Source organism: Podarcis melisellensis (assembly GCF_964234715.1).
Source record: "Podarcis melisellensis genome assembly, chromosome: 13".
NCBI lineage: Eukaryota > Metazoa > Chordata > Lepidosauria > Squamata > Lacertidae > Podarcis > Podarcis melisellensis.
This window is the reverse complement of record NC_138545.1, coordinates 17,969,638-17,988,643: the sequence shown is the minus strand read 5'-3', so window position 1 is coordinate 17,988,643 and position 19,006 is coordinate 17,969,638. Positions and strand designations below refer to the sequence as shown.

At 46.0% G+C, this 19,006-nt stretch overlaps 2 protein-coding genes across 3 annotated transcripts; both read left to right on the top strand.

Moving 5' to 3' along the window:
• The first annotated feature begins 480 nt into the window (after window positions 1-480).
• On the top strand, window positions 481-7,702 carry LOC309354587 (mpv17-like protein). The gene is made up of 5 exons (XM_081884810.1): window positions 481-589; window positions 2,925-3,353; window positions 3,439-3,509; window positions 5,292-5,321; window positions 6,892-7,702. Exons 2-5 carry the CDS (start codon window positions 3,032-3,034, stop codon window positions 7,096-7,098), a joined length of 630 nt encoding a protein of 209 aa, XP_081740936.1. The 5' UTR covers window positions 481-589; window positions 2,925-3,031; the 3' UTR covers window positions 7,099-7,702.
• Window positions 7,703-8,059: 357 nt separating this feature from the next.
• Window positions 8,060-17,786, top strand: IZUMO2 (IZUMO family member 2). 2 transcript variants are annotated; one of them, XM_081884809.1, is made up of 7 exons: window positions 8,069-8,333; window positions 10,036-10,110; window positions 10,272-10,358; window positions 10,713-10,733; window positions 12,287-12,367; window positions 17,230-17,353; window positions 17,523-17,786. In XM_081884809.1, exons 1-7 carry the CDS (start codon window positions 8,096-8,098, stop codon window positions 17,563-17,565), a joined length of 669 nt encoding a protein of 222 aa, XP_081740935.1. In that variant the 5' UTR covers window positions 8,069-8,095; the 3' UTR covers window positions 17,566-17,786. The 2 variants fall into 2 exon arrangements, 1 of the variants encoding a protein (XP_081740935.1); XR_014162356.1 differs by lacking the exon at window positions 17,523-17,786 and having other exon boundaries at window positions 8,060-8,333; window positions 10,598-10,733.
• Window positions 17,787-19,006: the final 1,220 nt, after the last annotated feature.

Below are 19,006 nucleotides of genomic sequence, written 5' to 3'. Positions count from 1 at the left end.
AAGGGCTGCTGGGAATTGTAACTCTGTGAGGGGTAAACTACAAGGCCCATAATTCTTTGAGGGAAAGAAAGTGATTTGAATACGCTTTTACAGATATTTTTTTACAGAGCTGAGATATCACCCTACGTAAGCAATTAGGAAATGGTATGACACAGAAACATATAAAAATCATAAGTATTAAGATTAAAGAGGAAAGGGGGAGAGCTTAGGTAAATAAGGTTTGTGTGGTTGTGTGATCTATTGATTCAGCCAGCCCTTTCTCAGGTCTCTCTCCCAATTAACTGTCTTTCCCAGACATGTCTGCTTGCAATTTGGGACTGGGTCTAGTATTCTATTTGGTTCTCAAATGAGCTGCCAACTTCCTCCCTCCACAGCTGCTTTGCCTTCTCCCCACAACTATACTTTCTTAGTATGCAGCAAGGATTGGTTACTCAGTGGGTCTCTCCCACCCCCCTTCCCTGCTGTCCTCCCTGTCTGCACCCTTACCATGTGTCCAGATATTTATAGTTCTGTGGAGCAGACAAGCGTGGCTGACCCGTCCCTTACTGCTTCGTCTAGCCCTAGAAGAAAAGAAGACAGAGCATTCGGGGTAATAATGGCTGCAACGCAATGGGGGAGGAAAGTGGGTGGGCTTGAGAGAGACAAAGAGAAGGGGTATGTGTGTGTGTGAGAGAGAGACAGAATATTGACTGAGATGAATTTCTTTACCCACCTGTGCTGTGGTTTGTGGCCCTGCACTGCTGTGCAAGAAGTGCACTTTGTACATGCTCCAAGGCACACTTTGCTTTCTGATTACAGTGGTATCTCGGATTAAGAACAGTCCGGTTTAAGAACGATTTGGTTTACAAACTCCGCAAAACTGGAAATAGTGTCCCAGTTTGAGAACTTTACCTCGGTCTAAGAACGGAATCCGAACGGTGGAAGGGCACCGGCGGCGGAAGGCCTCATTAGGAAAAGCGCACCTCAGTTTAAGAACGGTTTTGGTTTAAGAACAGACTTCCGGAACGGATTAAGTTGGTAAACTGAGGTACCACTATATTTCATATGTCCCAGCGTTGGGTGTCTCTGCTAAAAACAAGTGCAGGCTGTGTCTTGATTAATATGTTATATATGTCAGATCTTCTGCAAGAGGACAGAACTTTGGTTAAAACTGAGTAATGGTTAGAGTGACCGATGAGGACAGGTTCAAATCTTCAGTCTGCCACCACAAAGCTCACAGTCTGGCCTTGGGCCCATCACCTTCTCTCAGCCTAAGCTACCTCACGGGATTGTTGTGAAGAGAAAAGGGTGGGAGAAGAGAAGACAGAATAGAAATGTAATAATTAAACAAATGCTCTAACATATGGCGCCAACAAACAAGCTCCTAAATTCCTATTTGATCCTGCTCACAGATGTCTCTCCCTAACTTTTCAACAAAAAACAATGTGGATTCCTGTTTCATTCAGATCCAATCTATCCCACCTGTATTTATGATGGCAGGGGGGATTTTTAACATTATCCTTTTGTCCTGCATTAAAGGCTGTGGCAGAAGAGGCTCTGTGGGAGGTGCGCACACACATCATGCCCATAAAGGATAGCGCTGCTTCGTCACAGGGACCCAGAGAGAGCAGAGGCGGTTGCAGTCTGCAGAACTGTGCATTGCCGTGAATGTGGAATATAGAAAATGATCTTACCATAGGAGAAGTGTGTTATTAGAGAGAGGCCTGAAGAGGATGTTGGCATGTCGTAGTTGGGCAGCACATAGAATTGGGGGCTGCGGTGCATACAGAGCACACACCACATTTAAAGTGCATGGCTTCCCCCCAAAAAGAATCCTGGGAACTGTAGTTTATTAAGGGGGCTGGGGATTGTAGCTCTGTGAGGGGGCAAACTACAGTTCCCAGGATTCTTGGGCGGGGAGCCACGTGCTTTAAATGTGGTGTGTGTGCCTGCTGCCTGTGTTTGAGGTGTGTGGTGAGTGTCGAGGCCTTCTGACTACATGTGGGTGAAAGTGCATAATCCAGTGGTGCAGAGATGGTGCACACAAGTTACACAGGGGTGTGAACAGCCAAGTATTAAAATGTGGAGATGGCATGATCCTGTTTGTGGCATCATTAAGCAGTGCAGAAATACCCCTGTGTAGGTAAGTATTTATTCTGCGGTCCAACAGGAATCTGGGCAAGGATGTTGCATGCACAGATTTGTGTTTATATAAACAGCTTTACGACAGAGTTTATTCCTGTTTCTTTTGTAAACATAAACTAGTTTCAAACTGATTGAACTAGAAAGATCAGTTATTTGGTGAGGGCACTGAGCATTTCCTCCCCTCTCGTCCTTATAGATTTATAACTACCAGGGTTATTATTTAAAGGGGAAATTCAGGACACTTTAGAGCATCTCGTTTAGGCATGTCTTTAGAAAACACTTGTCACTTGCCACAGACTTTATGGGAAGGGATGTTGTCTGTGAGAGAAGTTGTTAGTTGCCTTCCGAATGCACCCATCTCAAGGCAACGTACAGGAGACAACTGAAACAGCTAAAAACACTTAAAAACAACACAGAAAATGGTAGAAAACAATACAAAATAAACACCAGTGGCAGAGATCTTTTCACCCAGCTGGAAAAGCCTGTTGGAGCAAGAATGTCTTCAATTGTTTCCAGAAAGTTCAGAGAGTGGGCGCTTGTCGTATCTTGACAGCAATGCTATTCCACAGAACAGGGGCAGCCCCACTGGAAGCCCTGCTCTGAGTAACTGTGGAGGAATAAATAAATGCAATAAAAAAAATTAAAAAGCATTTGGAAGAAGATGATCCTTAAGATCCCCAGATCCTAAGCTCTTCAAGGATTAAGCCACATCCCAAGTTTTTCACACAGTTGACCAACACAACCGCAGCCTTCTGGCCTTGGAAGATAATAGCCACATGCTTTTCCGTGTGCATTTGCAGATATATACCAGCAGGAGGCGACATTGCAACCCACCTGAGCAGAGGACGCCGCCACCTAGGGGCCATCTCGGGGAACTGCACTTCCGCCACACCAGCTCTGTATTCAAATGCACCCCTTGCTTGGTCTGGTGCATCGCCATCCTTGGCTGGCGAATGTTGTTGCCTACGGCACACTGTTTTCAGCCGCAGATGCAGCCCAGCAGAAGTTGGCTAAGCCGAATCAGGATCCGTGCAGACACGACGGTTTGGATCTGAAGCAGACAGCCAAAGTAGCGCTGGTCGGGTTCACATTCCACGCCAACTTCAATTATGCCTGGTTCCGGAGCCTGGAGCGCCTTCTTCCAGGAGAGAAGGTGACCACAGTGATAGCAAAGGTCGCTTGCGACCAGGTCATCGCTGCACCAGTCACCATCGGGGCTTTTTACACCGGTGAGAGACAACAGGGGTGAAGAGGGGCTGGAGGGGGCTGGAGAGATCTTTGGAGGTGATGAGTTTGCTTCCCTCCCTTTCTCAGGTCTCTCTCTCCTGGATGGTGAAAGCAACATATTTGGGAAGCTGCAGGAGAAGTTTTGGCCAACGTACAAGGTAATAATAACAGCTCTGTAGATTCTGTGCTAGGCTGTTACAGCAAAGAAACACGCAAACAGAAAAAAGAGGGCATTCTGGCACCATAAAGACTAGTTTTTCAGTATCCCTGTTTTTCAGCAGGGCTGGGACCTGGAGGGTCACTGTTGTTCAAGAAAAAGACCCAAAAACGGGGGCTGGGCTTCAAGTAAGTTGTTGTGTGCACAGAATGAGGTCCCAAGGGCCAGACAGAGATGCCTATAGGGCCAGATTAATGTCTTGAGACATTACAGGAGATTCAAACTCTTAACTAAGAAGAGTTTGAATCCCATGTTGCCCCTGATTTGCAGCAGGGCTTTTAGTGTCGCCACCCCTGTTCCCTGCTGAGATGTCTTCTTCTTTGGCGATCACTCGTAGCCGAGTAAGACTGCCTTCCATAAACACAGTTTTAACAATGAATCCGTAAGTGACTGTGGAGGCCAATTCTGGATCCACACGTCCTTCCACAGTGGGGACATTGGTTTCAGGGTGGGAGTTGATCACGGTGTGGATTTGCCAAGCATGCCTTCCTCTTAGCATGTTTCTCCCTTGCGTCCTGAGTTCGAGTGTCTTCAAAGCCCATGACACCTTTGGTAAAGGCTGTTCTCCAACTGGAGCGCTCGCAGGCCACTGTTTCCCAGTTGTCGGTGTTTATACTACATTTTTTAAGATTTGTCTAGAGACAGTCTTTAAACCTCTTTTGTTGACCAGCAGCATTACGCTTTCCATTTTTAAGTTCGGAATAGGGTAGTTGCTTTGGAAGACGATCATCAGGCATCTGCACAACATGACCAGTCCAACAAAGTTGATGCTGAAGAATAATTGCTTCAACACTGGTGATCTTTGCTTCTTCCAGTACACTGATATTAGTTCACCTGTCTTCCCAAGTGATGTGTAAAATTTTTCGGAGACACCATTGATGGAATCTTTTGAGGACTTGGAGATGGTGTTTATAGTGGTCCATGTTTCACAGGCATACAATTTTTTTTTTCCTTCCAGTAGCACCTTAAAGACCAACTAAGTTAGTTCTTGGTATGAGCTTTCATGTGCATGCACACTTCTTCAGATACCTTTTTCAGATACGTATCTGAAGAAGTGTGCATGCACACAAAAGCTCATACCAAGAACTAACTTAGTTGGTCTTTAAGGTGCTACTGGAAGGAAATTTTGTTTTGTTTTGACTATGGCAGACCAACACGGCTACCTATCTGTAACTGAATCACAGGCATACAGTAAGGTTGGTAGTACAATAGCTTTGTAAACAAGCATTTTGGTTTCCCTACAAATGTCCCGGTCCTCAAACACTCTGCACTTCAATCGGGAGAAAGCCACACTCGCAGATCTCAGGCGATGCTGGATTTCGGCATCAATGTTGACCTCTGTGGAAAGATAACTGCCTAGGTAGGAGAAGTAATTGACATTTTCCAGCGTTACAACATTGAGTTGGATTTCTGGCGCTGCAGAGGGGTTATTTTAAACTAAAATAATATTTGGTTATTTTTGTGACTTTTCTGTTATAATTTGTACCTTGCCTTGGGACAGATGTGGAAGCCGATTAATAAATAACAAGAACAATACTTTGGTGCACAGTCTGTCAGCCATTTTGTTACGGTAGCTTCTGACCCTTGGTGCCTCAGGAGTAGCTGCTGTAGACTCTGCAGCAAAGCCCTGCAATTCCTTAGTGTGAAATCCAAGCACTGCTGAGGAACTTCATCTTTAACCCTTACGTTAAATTTGCTATTTATTTATTTTCCCCCAATTTAGGCTGGTGTGCTGTGCTGGACCTTGTTCCAGGTACGTATTGTGGTCCATGCTTTCCTTCCCTTAATGAGCTGGAAGCCTTGCCAGCTTCCCCCCCCCCCCCCGCCCCAACAGAGCTCCTGTGCCAATAGACAACTGCAAGACAGACAAGCAGGTTTTCCCTGTCATAAAGGGATAAAGCATTAGGGAAAACATTCCCCTGCTTCATTTCTTCTAGTCAGGGAGCTGCTGAAAAGCAAACCTAAAATATTTGAAACGCATCACTTCTTTCCCAGTTGCCCTAGGAATACACTGGGTTTTCGGAAGCCTGCCAGGAATGTATTGAAATTGTTTATTTATTCCCACCATCTGTACACCGCTTAATCATAGCTGCCTCTCAGGAGACCCAAAACAATAAGATTACAAATGAATTCAAACTATAAAAACAGAATTCAGTTAGAAAGCCTGCTGGAGGGTGGTTTGGTTTGGGTTTGGGGGTTTGGGTTGTTTTGTTTTAGGCTTCAGAAAGTGCCAGAAGTTCAACAGAGTGGTTGATATTTTGGGACCTGCCCCAAATAGCCATCAGGAAAGCAGCCTTGTACCCAGTTATACCATTGGTCCCCCTAGCTCAGTATAGTCTATGCTGATTGGCAGGAGCTGTCCAGGGTTTCAGACAAGGATCTCTCCCAGCCCTGGGACCTTCTGAACGCAAAGCAGATGCTCTACCACTGAGCCCATGGAATTTGAGAAGGATTGCCCTAAAAGAGACTGACTGGAGATCTGAGTGACCTCAAGGATGGCCTTCACCCTATGACCATATATGCTAATATCTGCTTTGGAGGTCCTGCTCACACGCCCGTTGGTAAGGCCAGTTAGGCTAGCATACATGAGACAGGGACTTTTCCATGGTGGCCCCACAGTTATGGAACTTCCTTGTGATTGGCTTATGCTTGACTGCTTCAGCACAGGCTTTTAAGAGGGCCTTGAACATCTCTCTCTCTTCATTGCTGCCTTTTCTTTAGACTGTTAATGACTTGTGTGACTCAGAGCAGTTTCCCCGAAATAATCGTACACCTACTTTTTGTGCCTAGCGCATACAGGAGCACTCCTTTTATGTACTTCTTTTTCTGAGGGTTTGGCTATAAAGAGCAGTTTATAATATATTTGAAAGAATAACAAATAGGTATGTGATAGGCACGAGAGGTATCATCGCTAGTCTAAGAGGCACACACAGAGCTACCTTCCCCAAGACCAGGCATAGGCAAACTCCAGCCCTCCAGATGTTTGAGACTACAATTCCCATCATCCCTAGCTAACAGGACCAGTGGTCAGGGATGATGGGAATTGTAGTGACCACTTTCTCGCATCCTGGCCTACCCTACAGGGTTGTTGTTGTTGTTGGGATGAAATGGAAGTTGGGGGCTGGGGGGAACAACCACCACCTTGTACAGCACCCTGAGCTCCTTGGGGGGGTATAAATAAATTATTATTATTATTATTATTATTATTATTATTATTATTAGTCAGTCAATAAAATAATACCAGGATAATCAGAGCATGTGCCGTTGTCCAAGAACCATTGGCGGTTTTTGTTCCTCCCTCCTCATCTCTCTCCCTCCACCAGGCAGTGAATTTTGCTCTTGTGCCACCTCTGCTGCGCACAGCCTACGTGGGGGCCTGCTCCTTCCTGTGGACGGCTTTTCTCTGCTACCTGCGCCAAACTGATGCCCACGACACCACCTCCCAGCTCTTCCAGGCGGTGCCAGGCTTGGCCGGGCTGTTTCCACCCAGGGCAGGAGAGAATCAAGTAAAGCTGCCGTCTGAGAAGTGACCAAAGGGCCGTGCTGTGGTTTTCTCGGCACCCCATCTCCATTTCTAGTTCTTGGTCTCTGCAAACTTTGCCCAGGGAATGGAGGGAGATTTGTCTCCTTATATTAACCCCCTTACGCCCACCTGCTTCAAAACACGGCCTGCTCCTCATGCTGCACCAGTATAGGAACATACAACTGCAAATGTGAGAAGCAGGGCCTTTACAACGATGGCCCCAAGGCTACGGGAATGCTCTTCCCCTTGAGGCCTGCATGCCTTCTGAAAGACATACCATGAGCCATCTTTTGGGGATTCTGTAAAGATTGCAGCGAGATTAAGAGGAAGAGGAATGCTTTGAACACTCTAAAACGCTTTATAAATTCTGGCTGCACCCTGGACAAACACTGGGCAGTTGAACAAAAGATCATTATTCCCCTATCTCTCTTTCCCCCCAAACACATAATGTCTACGACGTCAACAGTGTCTCGTACCAAATGTAAACAAACTGCGAAAAAGAATATATGAACTGAAAGTGGAGACGCTGTATGTATTTTCTTCCTTGTTTTGTTATGCAAGAAAATCTTCAATAAGAACAAATTTTAAACAACTGAATAAATAAATGCTGGCTGCATGCACACCACATATTTAAAGAACATTTTTCCCTCCGAAAAATCCCGGGAACTGTAGTTTGTCAAGGGTATTGGGAAATGTAGCTCTGTGAGGGTAAACTACAGCGGCCAGGATTCCAGATGTGGGGTTTGTGCTTTAAATGTGTGATGGCCTCCAGGGTTGGAGTCAGTAGGCTTCTGAATATGATTTGATGGAAACCACAGGATACAAGAGGGCTCTAACCTTGGGGAGGAAGAACCGCCCCCCCCCCCCCCCGGACTGAGGTGTCCCTATCTGTCCTCTCCCTATGCAAACCTAACCCTTGTCAGATGCCCCTTCCATAACTCGCCCCCACTGTGATGTCACTTCCTGCGGAACCCTGAGGCAATCTCATTCCTCTTGGCTCCATCATGCCTCCCCTAGGACCGCTTTTGCGGCTTCTGCTTCTGGCCTGGTTTCCCATAAGCCTCCGGGGCTGCCTGCAGTGCGACCAAAAGTTCAAGGAGAATGTGGCCAAGCTCCGGACAGAGGTTGTCCCGAGCAAGATCCAGGATAGCCGCCTCAAGGAACGGGCCGAAGTGCTCCTCAGTGGTCTTGAGGGGAATTTCTTCCTGCACTATGCCACCAGCCAGTTTTCTGGCTTGGCAGGTATACAAGTTCCAGCTCTGCTTAGCTCAGGGGCCACACTAGACAATCAGGGGGCCTGAATTTCACGCTGATCATCTGACTGGGTGGTGACTGCGTGGTTCTTACCCGGGCAGGATGAGTCATCCAAGGCTATGTTCGCTGCAGAGAAAATGTGATTTCTTTTATCTAGTAGGAATGGAGGAGAGAGCAGCTGCCATTTGCATTGAATGCCAGCTGACCCAATTTCCACTTCCCAAAACAATCCGTGAACCAAAGTGCAGCTTTCCATCAAAATTCACTCTTCTCCAAATGTTGTGATGCAGTTAAAAAAACACAACTGCACAAATGTGGGAAAACAGCATAAAAGTGCATATAATCCTAAAAGTAACCTTTTAAAAAATGCATTATGTTAGCAAGAATAATCTTAACGGGGACTTAAATAAAAATTACAAACTGAAACAGAAATGTTGTAAAAGTAAGAATCCAAAATGGTCGCAGCAGTGCATCCCTACCAGCTATAGCCGTTGGTGGATTGCAGTTTGAAATGAAGCTATGCAAAGGTGACAGACTGGCTACCGCCCATCACATCTCTGATAACGAGCAACGTCTTCCCTCCCTCACTGTGCCCACACCATTTAATGAACTTTTCAAAAAAGACGTTTTTTCGTGCATTTTTGTTCACCTGCATCCCCTGAGAACTCTCCCTCTCCTTGGTGCACAAGGAATGTGGACCAATAGTGGGGTCCTCCTGCTGGCATTCGCCAGGACAAGATGGGTGAGGTGGTGGCAAGCTTTTTTGGGGGGGGAAAGAGTTTTGGATTGGCAGCTGTTTCCCCAGCCCGGCTGGGTTGGTGGCAAGGTCAAAGGAGCTCCTGCAGGTCTGGTGCCAACCAAGAGTCCCCCCAGTGCCCTGGCTCCCAGCACCCATCTTTGCTGCCCCTTCACCACATCCCCTTGGGCAGCAAAGGACAAAGACACAGAAATTAGAGGGCGCAGGAGACCTGAGAGTGGCAGAGCTGGGTTTTGTGCTTGAGAACAGGACCTGCTTCTTCAACCTGCCGTGTAACACTCTGGCTGTGCACACACACCTGTTTCCCTCTACACCCAAAGTGCTCCCAGCGCTGGTTTGGGAAGCGGTGTACGCATAGCCACAACCCATATCTATCCTGTTGTTCACAGTGTTTTTCCACCAGCCAGCTTTAATCCGAATTGGAGAAAAAGAATGACTTGGCTGCGTCTTAATCCAGTAATGTGTACACAGCCTGTATGGGTATTTAAACCCAAGTTGTTATATGGAAAGATGCACAAACAATCACCTCTGCCTGCCCTTCCAGACTCTTAACAGCTGCCTGGTATTCTTGAAATCCCTCTGCCCCTTTTCCCCTCCCAATTGTTGCTCTCTGCATATTCAGGTTCCTACAGTCTACACAGCATGGGTAGACAAACTAAGGCCCGGGGGCCAGATCCGGCCCAATTGCCTTATCAATCTGGCCCTCAGGCAGTCCGGGAATCAGCGTATTTTTTACATGAGTAGAATGTGTGCTTCTGTTTAAAATGCATCTCTGGGTTATTTGTGGGGCATAGGAATTTGTTCATTTTCTTTTTTCCTGCAAAATATAGTCCGGCCCCCCACAAGGTCTGAGGGACAGTGGACTGCCTCCCTGCTGAAAAAGTTTGCTGACCCCTGGTCTACAGCCACCCTTTTACTCCCCTTTCCCCCCAGTTAAGAGCAAAGTTGACGCCCTGATCCACGAGGCGAGGTTCAGCACGGAAAGTCTGCTTCAAACCCACCTGACAGGTGAGGATCCCGACTCCTCTCTCCCTCAGGTGCCCTTTTGCTGGGATTGAAGCTCCCGGGGCCCCATTTGCCAGAAAAAGGCCTCTTGGTCATTTACAGAATGAATTTGTAGAGGGCTCCCAATGTTACACACATCCTATGTATCTTGATCTACCCCCAAGACCAGGCTCTGTTGGATGAATTGGTTGAATTCCGGAGGAAAACGACTATGAAGCTCAAGGAAGCTTTAAAGGAACACCAAATGAAAGGTAGCAGTCTCCCCCAATTCCATGTATTATTTTATGTATTTTGTGTTCTTATGTTGCGATGTTATCCTGTGAGATGCCCTGAGACCTGCGGGTATATGGCGGTATGCAAATAATAATAATAATAATAATAATAATAATAATAATAATAATAATAATAATAATAATAAATTACAGATTTGAATGCTGTGCCAGGAAAAACTCCCTGCTTTATTGCAGGGTTCTGTTGATTGTATCGACAGGAATATTTCTGCCCTGCGGTAACGCTTTGGATGTGGAAAGAAAGAAATCTGGGGATAATAGAATATTTGGGGCATGTACACTCATTCTCGGACTCTGCTTTTCTTCCCCTCACAGCTTGCGACAAATCTGCCTGCGGTGAGTTCATCTTGTTGCCTAGCTGGGTATTAAGAGGAGGGGAGCCCGGCAATTGAAAGCAAATGAGAACTGTTGTGGTTCTGTGGCGGGGACACATAGCATGCGGCGTGGGAGCAGCTCAAGGAAGCCAGAGTCTCTCGCACGCACAGGGGCCAGGGAGGCTGAGGAGGATTTCTCCAGTTCTGCTGTTAGCCATGTTTGGGCCTCAGGAGAAGAGGAAAGGATGGAGAAAATAGAGGGAGGGTTGCTAGGAGGCCATCTATGCAGCAGGAGTAGGGAAACTTTGTGATCCCAGGGGCCGCATTCCAAAGTGGGCGACCTTCCGGGGGCCACACACAATGTGATTCTCAACTTTGCTCAGCCGCACACAAACCAGAGGTCTCCACATGTACCTCTCCACATACAGGGAAGCAAGAGGCGTTAGTGCAGTTTAAGGACACATTCGAGCAAAGTAAAAAAAAAAAAAAAATCCCTCGAAATGTTAGAGGAGGGTATGGAGCAGTCCAGTGATGGGTTTGGCCTTGGGAGATTTCTAAGGGTTAGACAGAGGCATGCATAGAGGGCTGCATTTGCCCCCTGGGACTGACGTTGCCAACCCCTGCTGTAAATACATTTATAAAAGCAATGGATATATTGTCAGGGCTGGATTTAGGAGAAAGACAACCGAAAGGACTGTCTTACAGGAAAGGATTAGGGGGCATTTGACTCAGGGGGTGGGGGGCATCTATCAGAGGCAATTGATTCAACTACCCACCCAACAACTAAAAGAAATTAGTGCCAGGAGTTCATCTTCATCTGTAAAACAGACCCAATTTTTGCATTAATTTTTGTGGGTGTTTTTAATTTGACGGAATAATAACCTAATCAGTGTCATGACTGAACAAAGAGATGCCCAAGATTCTCTTCACATTCACACCCTACGTGGCTTCCCTCAAACAATTATGGGAGCTGCAGTTTGTTAAGAGCCCCCTTACAGAGCTTCAATTCTCAAAGTGGTTTTCAAAAAATCAGTCTCTCTTCCTAAGGAGCTCTAGGAACTGTGGCTCTGTGAGGGGAACAGGGGAACAAACTGCCGCTCCCAGAATTCCTTGGGGAGGGAGGCCATGACTGTTTAAAATGCTATCCTTGTGCTTTAAATGTATGGTTTCAAAGCGGCCTGGGCCTAGACTGGCTTGGCCCCATACGTAGGGTTGCCATGTTTGGAAAAGCAAAAAAGAGAGGACAATATGATGGCCATTCAAAGCAAATAAAGGCCATATGTCTCAATTTTCACCCCTGAAAAAGAGGACGTGTCCTGGAAAATGAGGACACATGGCAACCCTATGCAACCATGCACTGCCCAAGACACACAGAAAGATCCTGCCCCCAGTCTTGGGAATTTTGCAGATCCCTGGACTGCAGAGTGTTGGGAGTGGATGTAGTGGGCCTTGCTAGAAGATTAACATCCTGGGTTGTGTAGGCGTACGTTGATACCATCCATATTACTCTCTGGCTGGTGTTTCTTCACCCTTTCTCTTTCTCTTCCTCCGTTTCCCGGACTCCTGATACCTCAGGCTGGCTGAGCTATAAAGTGCTCAATTGCAAAGGATGCCAAGAGACCAGCGCCGTTTGCTTGTCGCTAAGCCAGTGCTTTGGTAGGTAGAAAGAGGAACGATTCATTGGCCTGGGCAGTGTGTCCACAAAGGAGTTTGCGTGATATGTGGCAGAGAAAGTGGGGTCTGGGTTTGCGTGTGTGTCAGACCCACTGATGTGTTTCGGGCGTGGCCAGGATTAGGTCCCACTGACGGCAGGGTCCAGGGGCGCCGACTTATAAAAAATATTGGGGGGCCCATACCGACTTATAAAAAATATTGGGGGGGCCCAAGACCTCCAAACCGCTGCTGCTGGGGGAACGAAAGGGGCGAGCCCCGGGCTGCCCCGACCTTAAGTGAACCTGTGAGGGCCCGCCCTTTGCGGCAGCCGATTGGCTGCTGCCCTGGGCGGTGAATATTAATGAGCTAGGGGGAATCCCCGCTTCTCGCGGGGCTGATGCCAGCCCCGCGAGATTGTTGATGGGTCGAGAGCCCGCAACCCCACCCCCTCTCTAGATCGGGAGTGGCTTTGTTTTAACTCATTACTGAATGTATTTTAAAAGGTAACTATCGTCAAACAAGGAAAATAAAAAATACCAACATAATTTTGTGATTTTACAAAGCATAATATAACTAATAATTTTCTTAAATTATTGGGGGGGCAGAGCCCCCCCAAACGAATTTTTGAGGGGGCTCGGGCCCCCTCAGGCCCCATGGAGTCGGCGCCTATGGCAGGGTCCCATGGCAGTCTGCACAAGCAGATCACGACAGTCCAAGCAAAAGCAAAAACCCAAAGGTTACTCACCAGGATCCAGCAGAGGAAATCCAAAGACAAGGTAGACACGGCCCAGCACTAATATGAAGACATCATTCCAGCAGCTCTCCCAGCCTGGATTTAAGCAGGAGGGGCCAGAATCCCACCCACAACGTAGCTGTAGATTTGTAGAACTAGGCAGAGGGTCTTTTTGGTAGTGGCGCCCGCCCTGTGGAACTCCCTCCCATCAGATGTCAAGGAAATAAACAACTATCTGACTTTTAGAAAACATCTGAAGGCAGTCCTGTTTAGGGAAGTTTTTAATGTTTGATGTTTTATTGTGCTTTTAATTCTGCCCAGAGTGACTGGGGAAACCCAGCCAAATGGGCGAGGTATAAATGGCAAATTGTTGTTGTTGTTAAGTTTCTGGAAGAAGTCCTCCTTGGGAGGAGAGTCTTGCTCACAAGGAGTCCATTTCTGAACGTGAGGATGCTGACCTGCCTCTTCAGGTGGCCAGCGGTCCTGAGGGCTGGGGAGTCATTCTGCCTCTGAGGCAGAACTCCCCTCCTGTAGGGTGGGACCCCCTACAGGCTCCCCTAAGGGGTCCAGGCTTCTAGATGGCACTGGGGGGGGGGCCTCCAGATCCTGACCTGAGGAGGAATCCTCTAGCAAGGCATGACACCCGCTTCTGGCCATTATCTCCATCCCACAAGGAGGGGAAGGTGAGACGTAAGATGAATTTGCCCCGTCATGTAGGAACAGCAGCAACAAACTCTTCCTGTTCAGCCCAATTCGGTTCAGATGGCCTGACACAGAAGTTGTAAGAAGCTGCCTTGATGGTCCAGTTTGTTTTGCTCTGCTTCCCTTCCTTGGCCAAAGTGAAGTGGTGGAAACACAGATCCCGACTCTAGGCCCAAATGCTGGCAGGAGCCCAGATTAGGATACAGGTTTCGCTTCTGGGAGAATTCATCGGAAAGGTGTTACTCTGGGTGGTGCCGTGTGATACCATCTCCAGAAGAGGGCAGCACTTACTGGGTGGCCCATGGGCATTCCTGCACAAATATGAAGCAGGGAGTTTTTGCAGGCCTGACTGAAGAAAAGTCAGAACTGAAGGACAAAGGGCCTAATCTGAATTTGACATGGAAGGATGACGAAATCAGTATTTAAATGGGACACCTCTGGCCTTCTGGGTGCTCCCCCCATAACTGCTGACCAGGGCTGATGGGAGTTGGAGTCCAATGACACCAGGAGGGCCAAAATTTTCCCATTCCTGACTTATAAGCGCTCCACAATATATTGTCTCAGAAAGCTTTACCACAGTCTTATAAGGTAGGCCGCTGTTCTTAGCCCATGTTGCAAGCAGTGGCCTGAGAGGCCTATAAACAATGAATTACGAATTCCCAGGTATAAAAAAAGGTTATTTATGTATGCCACTACTGCAGCTCGTGTTTTGTTAGCCCCCAAAGTGAAAAACAAGTGAAGTCCCAGCTAAAGAAGATTGGCAACTTAAACTGATGGAATATGCACAGCTTGTGGACCTAACATATAGACTAGGAGAACAAGAAGAACATACGTTTAAAGAAGACTGGAAAATGTTTATTGAATACATGGAGGAAAATTGTGTCCACTTGAAAATTCAACAGTGTAAATCAGTTTTGAGGGATGTAATAGTGGAATACTGACTGGTTTAGTTTATATGAAACATGCAGGTATTTATGTTGTGCAAAATGAACCATGGAAAAAGGGGAAGGGAAGTCATTGATATTTTAAGGTTGTTTAAGTGAATATTCTAAAATGTAAAACAGAAATTTAATAAAAATTATTTAAACACCCCCCAAACCCCACAATGCATTACATTAAGGCTGCCTAACAAATGCATGGCAGATTTTATTTTTTTTAATTATAGGCCTCCTTATCTACAACCCAGTCTCTTATATATCATTATATATATTTTTCTGTGTTGGGACTAAGCACGAACTGCATTCTTTTATGGAGGTCTCCCTTCTGTTTCGAGACTCATGACTGTGTATGGGAAGAAAGAGATACATTTAAAGCATATCAAAAACACACACAGACCCCAAATCCTGGGAACTGCAGTTCCTTGAGACTGACCCAAAAACTCCAGCGGGTGCAGAATGCCGCAGTGAGACTCCTTATGGGGTCTTCGCTGCGAGATCACATTCATCCGGTGCTATACCAGCTGCACTGGCTCCCGGTGGAGTACAGGATCAGGTTTAAGGTGCTGGTTTTAACCTTCAAAGCCCTATACGGCCTAGGACCCTCGTACCTACGGGACCGCCTCTCCTGGTATGCCCCACAGAGGAACTTACGGTCTTCAAACAAAAACACCTTGAAGGTCCCAGGCCACAGAGAGGTTATGTGGCATCTGAATATAGACTGCATTTTTAATCAAGACTTATATTGGCTTATATCTTGATCAGGTTCCTAAATTAAATGGGCTTAGATTTTCAAAATGTTTCATGCCAGGCAGAAAAAACCTTGGCAAGAGGTTTTCTCCTAAGACAAGAGGGCCCCATTGATTTATAGAAGAAAAACAATTCTCAAAGTCATAAAAAGGGAGAATTACATATGCTGCCCCAAGGCTGAAAAAACACTATTAAGAATGGGTAAATAAGTAAAATGATACCAATGGGCCTCACGTTAAACCTTGAGCTGAATTCTCTAAGGCCAGGAGCAAATGAAAAAAAAAACATTTAGCTGACAGAAAAAGGAGAACATTTTTAGGAAATCTTCTAAAGCTGTTTCTTTCTTAAACTGAGAGAGTTAAAAAGGGCAATAAAATGTTGGGGAAAGGCAACTGGCTTGGCTGGAGAAGAAGCTTCTTTCTACTTTATTTTTAGGCTGGAAAGGGGGGTGAAAGGAGGGGTGTAAACTAAAGAGGCTTCTTTTAAAAGCTGTTTTTTACTGAGTTCCTTCCTTTTTACTTTGAGAAGCTTTATTCTTTTAAGAGGCTACCTATGATAATGTATGAAATATATTAGCTTAAATATATTGGCTTAAATGTAATTATGCAAAGGATTTAAGGAATGCTAGATTCTTATTTGATATGGTTGTAAGAGTTGTATTTATCCTGAAATTAAGTCAGCCACCAGCCTAGCCCCCCTGCCAGACAGAAGACGCCATCCAAGCACTCTTGATATATAGTTGTCAGGCATTTGTTTAGAAACCTTAAATGAAGGAAATCTTTCAATGTTGATGTGAACTCAAGATCCTTGACATCTGTTGAACATAAAAATGTAAGATTAAACATTTGTTTTAGAAGGCAATAGGGCAAGAGGTGAGCTGGTAATTAAGATTCCATGTAAGATATATTATTACTTATATGTCATATATATAGCTCTTTGTCTCCCTTATAAGGGCAAGGAAATGGGTGTATCTTTTGTGGGTGTATCTTTTGTGATTGGTTCTACCAAACAGCCAATAGGAATTCCAACCAGGCTGATTGGACAGAGGCAGCCACAGGAGGAGCAAAGGGGGCTGGATTAAGGGAATATAAGTGCTGGCCAGAATGGCAGGAGGCCAGGCCAGAGCTTGGTAACCATATACCACTGTGCCTCTCATTTATTTGTCTGACAAATAAATTAATATTTTAATTTCTCTATTGCTGCGTTGAATATTTCATTCCAGCTAAGCGTTAACCACAAGCAGAGGTGCTACAGTTAGGCTGGCCTCAACTAGAGCCAGGGCTTTTTCGGCTGCGGCTCCAACCTGGTGGAATGCTCTGTCACAAGAGACAAGGGCCCTGCAGGACTTGACATCTTTCCGTAGGGCCTGCAAGACAGAGCTGTTCCGCCAGGCCTTTGGTTAGGGCGCAGCCTGACTCCCTCCTTTGGCAACCTTTACAAAACTTTATGGTTGCCATCAATCTTGATTTGAATTAATTTTTATAATGTTTTTATAATGTTGCACTATCTTGGTGTTGTTAGCCGCCCTGAGCCCGGCTTTGGCTGGGGAGGGCGGGATATAAATAAAATTTATTATATTTATTATTATTATTCCCCCACAACCCACACACCATTCCTGCCTCCTAAACCATCTACAGTTCCCAGGTTTCTTGGTGTATGTGTGTGTGATGTACTTTTTTCAGTGTGCTTCGAATGTATGATGTGTGCTCAGCCTAAAACACTGAATCTGGGGTCTCTGCATGCAGTGGATGCCCAGGAACGCCTCTCCCTTCGCTTTGGAAAGCCCATAAAGGACCCCGATATCGCCAAAACTGGAGTCGCCATTGTCCTGTGTATGGGTGGACTGCTCTTTGTGGTGATGATAGGCGTGTGAGTATAAGCAGTAGACCTTCGTGTAGCTCAGAGTCAGCTGCACTGCTCTCCCTCTCCCAGAAAGGGACCTTGAGGCGGGTTGGGGGAGCCCCAGAGGGAACTCACTCAGCACTCCTCAAAGGGTTAGGGAGGGTTTTGGGGGCCTCTAACTCTCTCTTTTCCCCAGGATTATCAGGTACTGGAAAAACCGACTCTTCTTGTACATTTAGCAGAGATCTGCCCCTTTTCTCACCCGTAAGGAAAAGGTCCTATCGAGCTTCCCAGTTGTGAAGTCTGAAATGTGGTCTGCATATCTTCATTGTAACAACCTCCAGAAATCCTTTTTTTGCCTCCAAAATTAGTGTTTCTTCTTCCGGCTTACACCTCTTGCCCTCCTATCCTCTTCTTATCCCTCATATTCACAAAATAAATACGCACATACATACCCTGATAGTTGTCTGTTTCTGTCCTTCTCTCTTTTTGGACTGCAAAGCTTTAATAAAGTCTTCCTCATTCCCTCCAGCCCACAGACCAAGGTGTTTAGTAGGCATGAATGTGGAATTCATTTTTTTTGCATTTTAATGAGAAGCTACCCAGTTAATACTTCCTGAACCAATACGTGAACTGGAACAGACACCTGCCCTTTGAAATTTGAACTTCACCAAATTTGCAGCCAAACGATATATAAAAAAAATACATTATATTAAGGGGAAATGTTGGTGGAAACAAACAAACAAACAAACAAACAAACAAAACAAATGCATCATATGCTTTTGATGCTTACAAAAATATGTGCATTAGTCAAAACTGCATACAAGAAAGTTTTTACCAGGGGAAATTTAAACGAAGACGCTGATGAATTTTCAAGAGTTTTGGGGGTTTTTTGTTAAGTTGCAAATTGCCGTGGAAATATGGAGAACTGAATTTAAGACTGGAGAAGTGAGAAGCTTGATTGATCCATCCTTACTGTCTAGACCAGAGCTTTCCAAACTGTATTATGATGCGTTAATGTGTCGACTGCAGTGCGTAAGTGTGTCGTGCAAATGTTATCCGTGCTCTTCATGGGGCTGGAAGGGGGTTAGTTTAACCTCCACTTTCCTAGTAAAACTGAATTACCATATTTTGTTCATGTATAAGACGGTGCTTTTTGCTGTAAAAAAAAGGCAAAAATTGGGTGTTGTCTTATACATGGATAGTGAATGTAGGGGGGGGTATGTGATTAATGGCAGCGGCAAGCAGGAGATTGGCAGCGGCGATTGGGCAGGTGATTGGTGGCTGCTGCAAGGCCTGCTGGTGATTGGCTGTGGGTGTGGCAATTGGACAGGCAATTGGCAGTTGTGGCGAGGTGGGCAGGTGATTGGTGGCTGTGGCAAGTGGGCGGGTGGGTTGGTGGTGGCATCGAGCAGGCAGACAACTGGCGGCTGCCATGAGGTGTGCGATCGGCAGTGGTTGTGGCAAGTGATCGGCAGTGGCAGGCAGGCAGGTGAGTGACTGGTGGAAGTGACCTTTCCCACCCCCCCACCCCCCAAAAGCTAAACATTTCTTAAATTTGGGGTAAAAAAAAAATAGGGGTCATCTTATACATAGGGACTGTACATCTTTTACAGTCTTATACACTGAAAAATACGGTATTGTGTTGCAAAATGATGCATGTCTAAAAAGTGTGTCAGC

Coding starts and splice junctions, on each gene's coding strand:
- LOC309354587 (XM_081884810.1), top strand. CDS start 3,032: ATGCACCCCTTGCTTGGTCTGGTGCATCGCCATCCTTGGCTGGCGAAT. Junction 3,354..3,438: donor CATCGGGGCTTTTTACACCG/GTGAGAGACAAC, acceptor TCCCTTTCTCAG/GTCTCTCTCTCCTGGATGGT. Junction 3,510..5,291: donor AGTTTTGGCCAACGTACAAG/GTAATAATAACA, acceptor CCCCCAATTTAG/GCTGGTGTGCTGTGCTGGAC.
- IZUMO2 (XM_081884809.1), top strand. CDS start 8,096: ATGCCTCCCCTAGGACCGCTTTTGCGGCTTCTGCTTCTGGCCTGGTTT. Junction 8,334..10,035: donor CCAGTTTTCTGGCTTGGCAG/GTATACAAGTTC, acceptor CTTTCCCCCCAG/TTAAGAGCAAAGTTGACGCC. Junction 10,359..10,712: donor AAAGGAACACCAAATGAAAG/GTAGCAGTCTCC, acceptor TTCCCCTCACAG/CTTGCGACAAATCTGCCTGC.